General features: G+C 60.2%; 1 protein-coding gene across 1 annotated transcript; it reads right to left on the bottom strand.

Annotated features, from left to right (window-relative positions):
* Positions 1 to 3,157: 3,157 nt before the first annotated feature.
* Positions 3,158 to 15,145, bottom strand: CALR3 (calreticulin 3). Its single transcript, XM_058292640.2, has 9 exons — positions 15,008 to 15,145; positions 14,396 to 14,497; positions 11,656 to 11,859; positions 7,691 to 7,785; positions 5,696 to 5,875; positions 4,780 to 4,887; positions 4,553 to 4,684; positions 4,334 to 4,426; positions 3,158 to 3,341 (listed from the first exon to the last, which is right to left on the bottom strand). Exons 1-9 carry the CDS (start codon positions 15,096 to 15,098, stop codon positions 3,198 to 3,200), a joined length of 1,149 nt encoding a protein of 382 aa, XP_058148623.1. The 5' UTR covers positions 15,099 to 15,145; the 3' UTR covers positions 3,158 to 3,197.
* Between the last annotated feature and the right edge of the window lie 37 nt (positions 15,146 to 15,182).

Here is a 15,182-nt window from a genome sequence, read left to right as displayed (position 1 = left end):
TTGCCTGGATTTCACCGGGCAAGGAAACTCCCGTGGATCTGTGGGTTGCACGTATTTGCTTCCATGTGGCCTTGGAATAATTCTCCAGATATTTTGTGTTTTCTTGTCAGTCATCAATACCAACTTCATCCGTTTTGTAAGCTTTTCTTTGTTGTTGTTGTTAAATCAAATTTATTGATATGTATTAATAAAGCATACAGACTATCCCAAGTGTACCGTCAGGGGCATTTGGTTTAATCACAGTCGTGCCTTTGTCACCTCACTTGTTACTAGAGAATTTTGATTACTTCAATAAAAATAATAAAGAACAAAAACTCCTCACCTCTCAGTCCCTCTCTGCTTCTCCTGCTGTACATAGTTATTTATGGCTATTCTTATTTATTTACTTTAAAGCAGCTTTATTGAGATATCTTCACATACCAATCTATTCAAAGTGTACAATCAACGGCTTTTAGTATAACGCAAAAATTTTAGAACAAAATTCATTACCACAAAAAATTTTAGAATTCATTACTCCAAAAAGAAGGGCTCTCAATCCCTCTACCCTTTTCCAGCCCTACTTAACCATTAATCTAATCTCATCTTTATATTTTTTTAAGGAGGTAAACGGGGAGTAAACCTAGGACCTCGTACATGGGAAGCAGGCGCTCAACCACTGAGCTACATCTGCTCACCATTTATAGTTTCATTTTCTTTCTTTTTCTTTTCATTCTATATAAGTGGAATCATACAATATGGAGTCCCTTGTGTCCCATTTCTTTCACTGAGCATAAATTTTGGGGTCTAATGTTAATATCCTGTCATCACGTAACAGGAACATACACTTGTTCAGTGTTAAGGCAAAACACTTTCAAAGAAAAATGGAACATTTTCTTTCAGAACTGCCGAACAGCTCCCCCCAGCGGCTGTACCGCTCTGCATTCCCGCCAACAGCGAGTAAGCGTTCCCATCTCCCCACGGCTTCTCCAACACTTGCAGTTTTATGACTTTTTAACAGTGGCCAGTCTAAAGGCAGGAAATGATCTCTCATTGTAGCTTTGATTTGCATTTCCCTAATCACTAAGGACTTGAAACACTTTTTTGTGTTTTTTTTTTTCCCACCATTCGTATTTCTTCTTTGGACAAATGTCTGAGTCTTTCGTGCATTTTTAAAATCAGGCCATTTGTCTATTTATTGTTGAGTTATAGCATCTTTATATATCATGGATATCAGACCCTTATCGGATATGTGGTTGCCAAATATTTTCTTCCCCTGAGACAACTGCCTTTTCACCCTTTTGGCAAAGTCCTTCGAGGTGCAAAAAAGGTTTAATTTCGAGGAGATCCTGTTTATCTATTTTTCCTTCAGTTGCTCATGCTCTGGGTGTAGGGCCCAAGAAACCACCGCCCACCACAAGATCTTGGAGGCGGCCCCCTGTATTTTCATCTAGGGCTTTTATGGTCCTGGCTTTTCTATTTAGGTCTTTGATCCATTTTGAGTGGATTCTTGTGTAGGGAGTGAGGTAGGGGTCCTCTTTCATTCTAAAATTTAAAAATGCTTTAATTGAAAATAATAAGTGTCCGCCAGGACTGTTTGGCAGTTCCTAAGGAAGTTGAAATATAGCCTTGCCATGAGACCTGGCAATACCATGGCTTGGTATATACCCAGAAGAACTAAGAGCAGCGACACGAAGAGGAATCTGTCCACCCATGTCCATCGCAGTGTGAGTCATGATTGCCAGAAGCTGTAAACAACCAGGTGTCCCTCAACCAAGGAACAGATCGACGTGGTGGTGTGTATGCATGACGGATTGCGCCGCTGTAAGGATAAAATGAAATTCTGAAGCACATGACAACGTGGATGAACCTGGAAGGCATTACGTGGCATGAGGCAAGCCAGGCACAAAAGGCCGAACACAGTGTGATCGCCCTGTTATCAACTAAATATACCGTGGAAGGTCACGGAATTAATAATTACAATATAGGTCACCAGAAAAGAGAAGGAGGGTAGAGAATGGGAAACTGAGGGTTACTGTGTGCAGAACTGGTAAAAAAAGGTTGTTTGTAAATCTTTGGAAATGACTAGAAATGGTGAGAGCACATCGTTGCGGTCGTTAACGAGCAGAGCTACTACAGCGGTATGGCAGTGGTTAAAAGGGAAAGTCTAAGGTCACGTGTGTTCCTAGAAGGGGCGCTAAAATACGTAACAAAACTGTATAACATAAGTGAAACCTCATGTGAATATGAATGTGGGAAATATTGCATATATAAGACTGTTTTTCTTTGAAACTGAACCAATGTATATTAATGTTACGTTAATATCAGGCAAAAATACAACCAAAGCAAAGCATGGACAGTAGCATATAGTAATAGATGAATAATCTTCCCTTAAGAATTTAAATTATATATATATATATATATGAAGTAAAATAAACTAGACAAAAGCAACTACATATTGACTCCATCTACACAAAATATACATACAAATAAATTAGACGAAACAGAATCCCAGCTATGTATGGCAGGGGAAGTAGACTGCGAGGTGACTGTTGAGGAGTAGAGCTTGTTGGTTTTTTATTCATTATTCTTATTGAAATAACGACAATGCTCTAACAATGACAGAAGTGATGAATGCACAACTCTGTGATTTTTAAAAAAATATTTTTTGGTGCCGAAACCCGGGATTGAACCAGGAACAACTCTGTGATTATGCCAGATACCATCAACGGTACGCTTTGGATGCATTTCTGCTTTGTTAATGCGTATCGATACGATTGATTTTTAAAAGGCGTCCACGACGCCCAGGTTTTCTGAAACAACCGACGTATAACGGAGGCCGCGACCCCTCCTGCCGTCCCCGGGGCCGGGTGAGGACTTCCGTGGGGCAGCCGCGTCCATGACGAGCGACTCACAGCGGGAAGAGAAGAGCCCGGCCGTCCTGCTGCAGGACGAGTTTCGACAACCCTCGCCTGAGAAAGGCCTTCTGGGGGCTCAGGAGGCGCCACGGGGTTCCGCCCCGGGCGTGCGGCGCGCTGACCCGCGAGGAAGGGCGGCGGCCCGGGGCCCGGGGGTCGTGTGGGGGCAATGGGACCGGCCCTGCCGAGGGGCGTTTCTCCAAGAAAACGGGACAAAGCACGGGCGGGCGTGTGCGCTTCTGAAAGCAGACGCGGCTGCAGACAAGGGTTTACCAGTTGTCTTTATGTGCACCCGGAGCGAGGCTACAGCTCGTCCCTTTTGTGAAATCTGTTCAAATAGCTCTCGTGCCCGCCGAGCCTTCCGGCCATCAGCTCCTCCTCGTCCTCCTCTTGGGCTTTCCGGATGTCCTCCTTGGCCTGCACGGCGTCCATCTCCCTTTCCGGGTCCTGGAGAGGCAGGGGCCGCGTGGGCTGCAGCTCGCCGGGCACGGCTCGGGGCAGGAGAGGGTCTGCCCTCGTCCCCCCGCCCCGGGACAGCGTCCACCCCTTGGGGGTCGGCCGAGCCGCGGAGCCGCACGCTCGGCCCGACGCCGGCAAGGGGACTGGGCAGGCGCGCTCGGGCGTCGGGCCGGGGGGCGGGGAGGTGGGCCCCGAAGGCCAGCCGCTCGACCGGAGCCGGCCCGGGTGGCCGTGCACAGCGCGACCCCAAGGGCGCGGCCTTCTGGGAACGGCCGACTCCGCGGGCACATGGTGGCCGGGGTGGCCACGCGGGCACGGGGACACTTTCGGGAGTTGGCGCAGCCTGCGTCTGGGTTTTCGGCGGTGTGCGTTTGCCAACGCGTGTAGGTCTCTACTGCTCTAAAGGGCCCGGTTCACCGCTTGGGCATCACGCCTCGATCGACACGGCTGCCAGAGGCCCGGCCGACACGGACTCATCCGCTGCAGGAGGGAAGGGGAGCGGGACACCTGCCCCGGAATCTGCCTCGCCGTCGGGCCTCGGAAACGAGGGCCCGAGGACACGCGAGACAGACGCCGGCTCGGCCTCGGGCACACAGAAGCCACCTGGAGCTGGGCCGCCAGCACGAGGATCGAACACGTTCCGGTACGTTCCCGCGGCAGGGGTGGACGGCTGCTGTGTGCGGCGCCCCGAGCGCACCTCCCAGCGCTGGGCCAGGGGGGCTGGGCCCCAGGGCGGAGCTGGCCGGGGGTCGCGTCTGTGCCAACGTCACGGACAGATCCCATCACCCCCGGGTTGGGAGCGGGCCACTGATGCAGGGGCCGTGGGGAAGCCGCCTTCTGGAGAGTTGGCCGCGCTCTGGGCCCTGACCCGGCAGGAGGATTCGGAGCCAAAACCCTCCGAGCGCTCCGTCCCGCGCGTCGGGCTTCGGTTGTAAAAACCGGCGAAAAATCGCCCCGTGCGTGCGTGCGCGACGCCGTACCTTGGTCTGGCCCCAGGTGGCCTTGCCGAAACTCTCGGCGTACTCCTCGTCGTCGGTGATCAGGAAGTTGTCGAAGATGGTCCCCGACCTCACCTGCGGGTGGACACAGGGGTGGCTCCGGTGTGACGGCGGCTGCCCCCCGTGGTGGGGGGGGGTGGCCCGGGCCTGGCGCGTCGCGGGCGCTCCCCAGGGGAGGGTGGCGCGGGAGGGGCGCCCGACCTGCCAGAGCTCCAGCCCGATGGCGCCGATGTTCTCGAACTCGGAGAGGTCGAAGGTGGGCAGGTAGCCGGCGCTGCCCAGCGTCTCGTGCAGCCACACGTCGCGGCCAATGCCCTCCGGCTGCAGGCCGTCCTGCGACAAGCCAGATGGGGGCGGGGGGCCGGGTGACGGGGCGGCAGAGGGGCGGCCGGGGGGGCCCAGGAGGGGCAGGGGCCCGCGCGGCTCACCTGGTAGGGCGGCTTCTGCGGCATGGGCGCCGGCCAGTCGCCGGGCAGCTCGCCGGTCCAGTCGCTGGGCTTGCGGGCGCTGGCGTCCAGGAAGGGCTTCTCCCAGTCCTGGGGGCGCGGGGAGGGAAGGACCACGCTTGGGGTTTGAGGCGGGGGGTGTGGTCTCGGGGTACGGGGGCGGCAGGGCTATCAGCTCAGTTAAGCAAGCGACGGCGAGGCAGGGGCCACCGATTTCCTGTTGCTCAGGACAGAAAAGCCGTCCCCGGGCCCGAGAGGGGGCAGACAAGCAGGCAGAGCCCCAAGAGTCACCCGGGGGCTGCCGGGAGCTGAGAAAAGCAGCTACGGGAAGCAGATGTGGCTCAACGGATAGAGCGTCCGCCTACCACATGGGAGGTCCAGGGTTCAAACCCCGGGCCTCCCTGGCCCGTGTGGAGTTGGCCCATGCGCAGTGCTGATGCGCGCAAGGAGTGCCCTGCCACGCAGGGGTGTCCCCCGCGTAGGGGAGCCCCACGCGCAAGGAGTGCGCCCCATAAGGAGAGCCATCCGGCACGAAAAAAGTGCAGCCCGCCCTGGAGTGGCGCCGCGCACACAGAGAACTGATGCAGCAAGATGACGCAACAAAGAGGCACAGATTCTCAGTGCCCCTGAGAATGCGAGCGGACACAGAAGAACACACAGCAATGGACACAGAGAGCTGACAATGGGGGGGGAAGGGGAGAGAAATAAATAAAATAAATCTTTAAATAAAAACAAACCCTTCCGTGGCACACTGAGATGCGCCCGTGCCTGTGCTTTGGGGAGGGGCCCTTGAAGGCTCTTATAAGCAACAAAACGACCTGGGTGCCGTCACCGCCGCCCCGCCACGTCCACGGTCGCACCCTCGCGGCGTCCCTTAGCCGCTCGGGGGAAATCCCACCTTAGCCTTGCCGGCTCTCGCCCGGTCCTGCGGCTTGGCCGACGCCTGCTCCGTCTTCAGCGAGGTCACCTGCCAGTCGTACTCGACGCTGCCCGCCTCGATGGCCTGCCCGTCGATCTTGACCACGTAGGTGAGGTCCGGCCGCAGGATCAGCGTGTACTGGTGTGTGAAGCCATCCACCTGCGCGGTGCGGGGGGAGGACAGGCCGGCGGTGAGACGCCGGAGGCGTCACGGCGACGCGGGCGCTGACGCTGGCGGCCGGAGCCTCGTCACAAACGCCAGGCGACGGGGCCGAGGAACCCAGGCTGCGGGGCTGGAGGAAGGGGGTCCTGCGGGGAGAGCGCCGCTCAACGGACGGCCTCCTCCCGGGGGGCGGACCCCCTTGGGCCGCGTCCACGGCTCCGGTGTCCGAAACGCGCGGGCAACGGCCTGGCGCAGCCCTCGCTGCGCTCAGATTTACGAAGAGCTGCGGGAAACGACAGCTGGCCATTCTGTCACCTAAAGGACGCCAGCGGGAGGCCACCCCTGACGAGCCCGGGTCTCGGCAGCAGGAGGAACCTTCCGGCGCTGGGCTAGGCCCCAGCTGAGCAGGCAGTAAATACCCTGAAAGGTGGTGGCGCGGTGGCGGGGTGGCGGGGTGGCGGGGTGGCAGTCTGTGGCCCCGACGGCTTCGCCAACGCTCCCCTGCCCGCCGGCCTCGGGCCGGAGCCTCCTGCCGGGTGGCACCCCTCGTTTCTGCGCAGCCGCCAGCGGCTCTGGCCCCCGGCCCGCGAGCCGGGCTGCCTCTCCTGGACGCCAGCGGGGTCTCAGCACGTCCTCACCCTGTTGCCCTGAGGGACAGTGGCAGGGGCCGCGCCCTGTCCCTCCTCGTCCCCGTGCTCAGCCTCGCCTGTGCGTCGTGGCCCGGCAACGCCACCGCCTCCGTGCCCTCGCCCCCTGCCCGCGCCCCAGGCGTCCTAACACGCCAGCCCTCCGCGGACGCCTGCAGGGCAGGCTCTGCCGCGGAACGTTCCAGAGCCCCGCGACGGCAGCCGGGCTCCTGATGGAGAAACCGAGGCCGGGAAAGCTGCAGCAAGGCCTGGCAGTCCTCGGGCAGCGGGTGCAGCCCCGTGGGGCCCAGCGGGGCCCGGGCACGCGCTCCTGCCCCCCGGCCGGCAGCCCCGGCCTGCAGAGTGCCCTCTCCCCTCTGCCCCCCACCCCGGGGCGCCCTGAGCCAGCAGCTGTGAAGACGCGCTCTTGGGCCCCGCAGCGAGGAAGGGAGAGCACGCGGGCCTGGTGGCAAAGAGCCGGGCAGGGCAGACATCAGGGGCAGCGCTGGCCGGGGCGTCACCGCCACCTGTCACGTCGCCGTTGTCACAGGCCGGAGCCAAGCCCGCCCTCGCCCCGTCGTCCCCGCCGCACAGTGGACAATCTTGAGACACTGCAGGGCCTTCTGCCAAGGTGCAGGGGGCGCCTCGGGGTGCCGTCGGAGGCTGGGGGGCCCCGAGCCCACCCAAGGATGGGCAAGCCTCACTCCTCGGGGGCTCCCCGGAGAGCCCACCCGAGCTGCCTGTCGAGAGGCCCTGGACTGCCGCCGCCAGCCGCCCCGACGTCCCCTGGGGTCCCCCCAGCCTGACGTGGCCCCCGAGGGAGAAAACGTTCTTTTCGGGGCTCCGCGGGGGAGAAGGCGGGAAGGAAGGTAATCGTTTCGGAGCTGCTCCCCTTCCGGAAGGTTCTGGAACTTGGAAGGCGGCTTAGGTTTTCTAGAGTTTTTCCAGCCTGAATGCCCTGTTAACGATGGGGGGGACACTGGTGGCAGTGTGGGACATCGGAACGCACAATCGAGCGTTTCCCCCTGATGGGGTGAAACTTACAAGTTAAATGGTGCAAGGAGGGGGGACACGAGGCCGGCAGGCACCTCCGGGGGGCAGGGGGCTGCGCAGGACCCTCCCGGGCTCGGTGGCGTCGTCGGCCGGGACGCCCCGTGACCCCCGGTTTGGCGACGGCGGCGTTTACCTTGCACCTGATGGGTTTCTTGTTGGAGTGATACTGGTGCTTGAAATACAGGATGACGTGGACTTTCTTGACATCGAATCCGCAGATATCGGGGCCTACAGGAGAAACGTTCGCCGCCCTCAATCTCCTCGCGAACCGCGTCGCTGGACGCCGCCACTCCCCGCCGCCCGATGGCGCCCCGCGACGAGCACTCGTGGCGCCGCGGGGCGCTCCGGGGGCCGAGGAGCCGCCGGCTGTGGGGGTCACGGCGCGGCAACAGAGGGCGGCGCCCCCACAGGCCGGGTCCCTTCTCGGGGACCCCCCCGGACCCCCAGCTAAAGCAGCGTGAGAGCGGAGAGGGGGTGGCCCGCTGCCCGGCTCCCAGGGCTGCCGTGAGCTGGTGGGGGGAGGCCGTGGGCCCGGTGCCCGCTCGCCGAGCCGGCTGGCCGCTCCTCCGCCTCCCCGTGCCTCAGTTTCCTCATCCACCAAGCGGGGGGTGTTAAGCTCGACTTGCCAGAGCGATGCTGCCGACGAGGTGGGCTAACGTGGGGGAAACGCCAGCTTGGCGGCTTGTTGCGTTATTATCGCTATGCTCTAAAACAAGTGTCGTTGCACACAGCGTATCCATATTCCCACGTGTATATGCACGTGTGTTCTCGCGTACACAAGTACGTACGGACGTATACACCCATTTTCTATTTTCTCTTTTTTTTTCTCAAAGATTTATTGATTTCTCTCCCCTTCCCCACCCCCCACCCCAGTTGTCTGCTCTCTATTTGCTGCGTCTTCTTTGTCCGCTTCTGTCGTTGTCAGCGGCACGGGAATCTGTGTTTCTTTTTGTTGCGTCATCTTGCTGTGTCAGCTCTCCATGTGTGCAGCACCACTCCTGGGCAGGCTGCACTTCCTTTCGCGCTGCGCAGCTCTCCTTGTGGGGCGCACTCCTTGCACGTGGGGCTCCCCTACGCGGGGGACACCCCTGCGTGGCAGGGCACTCCTTGCGCGCATCAGCACTGCGCATGGGCCAGCTCCACACGGGTCAAGGAGGCCCGGGGCTTGAACCGTGGACTTCCCGTGTGGTAGACGGATGCTCTAACCACTGGGCCACGTCCGCCGCCTACACCCATTTTCTCCACGACCCTGAATCGTAAGCAGAGAGAGGTTGCGGTGCGCACGTGATGATGGGTAACAGCTAGAACGCGTTCCCCTCGAGGGTGGCAGGTTTAACGGGCACGTGCAGGGCTGCATTTCAGCCACGGAGACCCTGGGACCTCGGCGACGCTCTGCTCCCGGCGGGGAGGCAGGAGCTGCGGTCGTTCTGGCCCTGCGGGGCCGGGTTTACGGCAGGCACCCAGAAAGCCCGCCGGCCCGTGGGTGCTGACGGGAGACCCTCGCAGCTGCACCGGCCGCGGTGCTCCCTCGGCGTCCCGTCACGCTGTCCCACTCGGGACGCCGAAACGCTAGCCCAGCTCCGGGGCCTGCCGGGCCAACCTCGCGGGGACCCCGGGCACCAGCTGTGCTTTCCTCCCGGCAGCCACGGTGGCCCCACCTGAGAGGGGCGATGGCCCCTCGGTGGGTGCCTCAGGCTGCGCTGAGCTGCGAGAGCGTTCTCGAGGGCCAGCGGAGGACGCCGGGCGCGTGTCCCGGGTGGGTTCTCGAGGGACACACTGCTGTCACCACCGGAAAGCGCTCCCACTCGATTCTTGAGAACAGGAGCTCCGCGACGGAAGGTCTACCTTCCCGGGGCCGAGTCGCGCGCGTCCACTTTTCCTGCAAGGGGGGTCGGCTTCTCCTCTCTGCTCTGAAGCCCCTGCGCAGCCCCGGAGCCGACGGGGGAATCTGGAGATCCTCGGGCAGCGGCGATCAAAAGCCGTCTCAGAGGGGACGGGGAGGCGCCGTCGGCGGCTGGGCTCTGGGGGCGGGCTGCGTGGACGCTGGGCAAGGCGCGTCAGCTCTGTGCCTCGGTTTCCTTATTTGCCGAGCGGGGCAGGTGCCCAGGTACGTGCCTGCCCGCCTGCGCCTCCAGCCCCCACCCCTCCGCGAACCCCTCTCCTCCCCAAGGCGAGAGCTGAGGCCTTCCAGGGAGCCAGGCTCACGGTGACAGACTGGGGGGCGAACCAGACGAACCTGACCTTGAGTTAAAAGTAACACCAGAATTTTAGCATGACCTTTTTTAAAATTGTTGTACTCCTAACTTGCCGCTTCTCAATTCAGGTGTACCGACGTGAGGCTACATTTATTTGCAAACAGTTTTTTTGGTGGAGGTTGTTTCATCGTTTCATTCACCGAATACCTATGAAATATCATGTTTAATTGAACAGGGAATTTCTGGCTGGCTGGCTTTGCCATCTGGGTTTTTAAAACAATTTTTATTAACAAAGTATACAGTTCATCCAACATGTACAATCGATGTATTTGCTATAGTCACGTAGTTGCGCGTTGGTCGCTTCAATCATTATTAGAGCGTTTTCACTATTTTAATAGTTAAACAAAAAGCAGACAGAGAAGAAAACGCGCCACCTCTCCATCTGTTTCCCGTGCTGTACACGGCGGCGCTTTCTGGCTCCTCTTGCGCAGTGACCGCGTGACGGAGGAGCGGTTTTATTGAGATACACTCCCATCCCTCGGCCAGGCGGTGGTAAGAGACCGCCGCCCTTCACCACCACCGAGGCAGGGTGACTTCTGGTTTGGTGGAAATACAAACGTCTTCCTTTCCCGGTTTTACACTCAAGGGTAAACGCACGGCATTTCCTCCGGGCCGGGCTCGCGTGCTCCCGCCGAGGTCCCCTCGCTCGGGGACACGCCGGCGCGCGCGCCACCGGGGCTGTTCCGTGTCTGAACGACCTCCTGAGCCGGGGCTCCCTGGACCTCAGGGCACCTCCCCGGCCGCCCCAGCCAGATGCGGAGCACGGAGGGCTGCTGGGAGGAGGCCTTCCGTGCCGGGGGAGGAGAGACTCTGGAAGGCCAGCCCCGGGTCCACGTCACGGGGGACAGCTAGGAATCTCTTCCTCGAGGTATTTCCTGGCTCCGTGCTCTTTGGGGACGCCTGTTTCCCGGGGCCCAGGGAGGTAAATTTTGGCACAGTCAGGAGATCTGGCATTTTCTGAAAAGGGCCAGATAAATGCTCTCGGCTCTGCAGGGCCCAACGGTTGCGGCTGCGACGAGGGCCGGCATGGGCCAGCCGCTGCAGGCTGACGCTGCGTCACGCGGGGACGCGGAGCTGTGAACTTCATACCATTTTCAGGTGTCGTGAAACGCGAGCCTTCTTTTGGGGTCCCCCCAACCGCTTCAGAACGTAAAAGGCCAGCGTGGCGTGCGAGCCGGCCGACAGTATGCGGCGGCGGGCTGCGTCTGGCCCATGGGCCCTGGTTCGACAACTCCCGACAGACTCGGTATATCTGGGAGTGCGCCAAGGCGGGACGGAACAGCTTTTTCACGGGCACGCGAGAACGTACAGTGGCCTTTTTGTGACAGTAATTAGATTTACCAGCGTTAAAAAGCTTTAAGCAGGGAAGCGGACTTGGCCCAGTGGTTAGGGCGTCCACCTACCACATGGGAGGTCCACGGTTCAAACCCCGGGCCTCCTTGCCCCCTGTGCAGCTGGCCCATGTGCAGTGCTGATGCGCGCAAGGAGAGCCTTGCCACGCAGGGGTGTCCCCGCGTAGGGGAGCCCCACGCACAAGGAGTGCACCCCGTAAGGAGAGCCGCCCAGCACGAAAGAAAGTGCAGCCTGCCCAGGAATGGCGCCGCACACACGGAGAGCTAACACAGCAAGATGACGCAACAAAGAGGAACACAGATTGACAACAACAGAAGCGGACAAAGAAGACGCAGCAAGTAGACACAGAGAACAGACAACTGGGGCGGGGGAGGAAAGAAATAAATTTAAAAAAAAAAAAGGGGGGGCGTTAAGCAGACGCGCTGCTGCCCGGCGGAGCCGAGCGCTAGCCGAGCCGGGCTGGGGGCCAAGGCCAGGGGCGCGGGCTCACCGAACATGATGTAGTAGGGGGACTTGCCGCTCAGGTTCCTCTGGTCCAGGTCGGCGGGGAACACCTTCACGTAGCCCCCGCCGCAGTCCATCTTCTGCTCGTGCTTCACCGTGTACTGCAGCACCAGCGTCTTGCCCTTGTTGCTGAACGGCTGGAAGCGGGCGGAGATGGCGTAAAAGCGGCCGTTCTGCGTGGTCTGCAGTCCTGCAAGCCAGAAGCACGGGGGGGGGGGCTGCCGCGAGTCCCGCCACCGGCCCCCCCGGCGGGCTCTCGGACCCCCCCGGCGGGCTCTCTGCGCCCGAGGAACTTCCACATGTCCCCCCCCCCCCCCCGTGAAGCGACGAGACGCTTCGACTCTGGCCTCCAGTTAGCGACCAGCGGGGTTACGTTTGCCTGCGCTCCTTCTCCCAGCCTGGAGGCTTGTGTTGCACCTGCGCTGCCAAAATCACGATGGAACCTTCCGTTTCTCTCTCTTGATTCTCATTCTCCGAAAAGAGACGGAAGAGCCGCGGAGGACGTGCGCGGCGGGGCGGCTGAGGGGCTGTTTAGGAGCCTGCTGCGCCCGGGGAGCCCCCGGGACCCCTCAGCCGCAAGCCAGTCCCCGCGGACCGGCCCGTGTGCTTCCGGAGCGCGGGCCGTCCCTTCCGTACCCCGGCGCCTTCCTGGGGGCCGCCGGGCACTGCTCCAGATCCTGTTCTTGTAGCAGGGTTTGGCAGACAAACCGTAAGCTGGAGGGGCTCCCCCGGCCCGGCCCCCCAGGCCTGGGCGCCAGCAGACGCCAGCTTGGCGTTGGGCCTCGGTTTGTCCAAACCTGAACTCGGGGCTGCCTGCCCAGTACCAGGCGTCTTTCTAAGGGGAGCCGAAGCCCCCGCCTGCCCCAGATCCCCTCCTCCAGGCCATCCCGGAGGTCAGCCGGCTCCCAGCCTCCTCCTGCCTGATTCTCGCTCACCGCCCCCCCCCCCCCCCCCAGTTCCACTCGACTTTGAAATCATGACTTCAAAGTCACGGTCCCAGGAGAGACCAGGGAAGGGGTCGTTTTGAGCAGCTATCCCAGGACCTTGCCTGCTTCTGATCGCAGGAGACTTGTGCCGAACGAGTGGACGAAAGCCTCAGGTCCTCAGGCTTCCAAATTCAAGGAAGGGTTAGAAAGGGAAAAAACAAAACCCAGAACGCCTCGCAGCAGACCGGACAGAAACCTCTCCTTTCACAAGGTCTCTCCTGTTTTCACTCCATTTTTGCCACGGAGCCGGAAGTTTTACCGGCTCCTCGGGTCAATGTGTAGCGTACAAAACAAAGCCTGCACAATCCACAGCTAGAGGCTGCCGGATGGGAGGCACAGGGCCGCAGCCGAGGGTGAGCGGAAAGTGAAGGGGAAAACTTGTCATCTAAATCAGGGGCTGGCAGGCGTTCTCTGCAAGGGCCGGAGCAGCACTTTAGACTTTCTGGGGCATCTCTTGGACTTGGCCTCCGTAATAAGAAAAGCAGCCAGACGATACGTAAAAGAACGGACGTGGCTGTGTGCCTATAAAACTTTACGGAGGCTGACGTTTTACGTCTTTCACTGAACTTCTCCTAGTTTTTAGGAGGTACCGGGGACTGAATGCAGGACCTTGTACACGGGAAGCAGGTGCTCAACCACTGAGCCACCTCCGTTCCCCAATGAGAAGCTGGTGGTTTTTTTTTGTTTTGTCTTTAGGAGGTACCAAGGATCGAATCCAGGACCCGGTCATGGGAAGCAGGTGCTCAACCAGTTGAGCCACATCTGCTCCCCTGTTCCAGTTTTTATGAATCACAAAATACCATTCTTTCCCTCCGATTGTGAAAAAAAAAAGTAAAACTTTTCTCAGTGGAGGAATAAAATATGAAGTAGAGTGGACTGACTGGTATTCTACTATAGAACTATTGTGACTAGTAATGGAAGAAACTGTAGCATCGATATGGAAACAGTGGTCACGGTAGTTGCTGAGGGCAGGGAGAGGGAAGAAGATATGTGAGGTGGGGTCATTTTTGGGACTTGGAGTTGTCCTAAATGATATACTGCAGGGACAGATGCTGGACATTCTATATCCTGCCACAACCCACTGAGTAGACGGGGAGAGTGTGAACTACAAGGTAAACTATAATCCAGGCAGTGCAGCAGTGCTCCAAGATGTATTCACCAAATGCAATGAATGTGCCACCACGATGAAGGAGGTTGTTGACGGGGGAGGAGTGGGGTGGGGTGTGGGGGTATATGGGGACCTCTTATATTTTTTAATGGAATATTTTTTTGTGATCTATGTATCTACAAAAAATAAAAAGTAAAAAAAACCCATAAAACTATCTTCAGCTGGCTGGACCAAAAAACAGGCAGCAGGCAGGCTTGCAATCTGCCAACTGGGGATGGAAATGATCAGAAATGAGAAGTTGGAAGACAGGTGCTCCTTAGCCACAAGGAAGCAGCTCGACCCGGTTCTACCGGAGGTGTAGACACTCATCACGGGGTACACGCAAAGAGCGTGTGTGGCCGCAGGGTTTCTTTTATAACGTGGGAAATAAAAACATCCTCCGGTCTCCGCAGGGCCCGGGAGGGGGGTGGGGCGGTCCCCAAATTCTGAGGAACGGCCCCTGAGCCCCAGGATGCTCTCGGGCCAGCAGAGAGAGAAATGGGAGAGGGGAGGGAAACCCTGGCCGGCGCCACCCTGGGCTGGGGTCCGGGGGTGGGCTTGGAGCTCGAGCTTCTCGTGGTTTCTCCACTAACCTTTGTCCTTCTCTTTATGCCCGTAAAATGTCCCCGAAGACAGTCTAAAATGCCCAAACTTGGAGTCATTGGTGGATTGTACCCAGCGGTTCCTCCAGCGCTCTGCGGGGGGGGGGACGGGGAGGTGACACGGGTCAGGGGGGCTCGCCCGGGCCCAGGGGCCGGGGAGGCGACACCGGTCAGGAGGGCTCGCCCCGGCCCAGGGGCCGGGGAGGCGACACCGGTCAGGGGGGCTCGCCCGGGGGCTCGCCCGGGCCCAGGGGCCGGGGAGGCGACACAGGTGGGGGGGGGGGAGGGGCTCGCCCCGGCCGGGGAGGCGACACCGGTCCGGTCAGGGGGGCTCGCCCGGGCCCGGGGAGGCGACACCGGTCAGGGGGGCTCGCCCGGGCCCAGGGGCCGGGGAGGCGACACGGGTCGGGGGGGCTCGCCCGGGGCCCAGGGGCCGGGGAGGCGACACGGGTCAGGGGGGCTCGCCCAGGCCCAGGGGCCGGGGAGGGGGCTCCCCTCGAGGCCTCGAGGCTCCGAGACCCCCCGCGATGGCCGGCCCGGGGTGGGCAGCGGGGGTGGAGGGGGTCCTCGCGCCGCCTCCCCGGCGGCCGTCGCCCGTGTCACCTCCGTCCAGGAACTCCTCCTGGAAGTAGACGGTGGCCAGGGCCACCCGCAGCACGCACACCGCCCAGAGCGGGACGCGGGACGCGGCCATGAGCGCGCCGGCTGCCCTCGCAACCGCCCCCTGCCGCTCCCGGAGGCCCCCGCGGCGAAACTACAACTCCCGTCACGCCCCGCG

The sequence above is a fragment of the Dasypus novemcinctus genome, unplaced genomic scaffold (assembly GCF_030445035.2).
Source record: "Dasypus novemcinctus isolate mDasNov1 unplaced genomic scaffold, mDasNov1.1.hap2 scaffold_174, whole genome shotgun sequence".
Lineage (NCBI taxonomy): Eukaryota > Metazoa > Chordata > Mammalia > Cingulata > Dasypodidae > Dasypus > Dasypus novemcinctus.
This window is presented reverse-complemented; position numbering and strand designations above follow the sequence as displayed.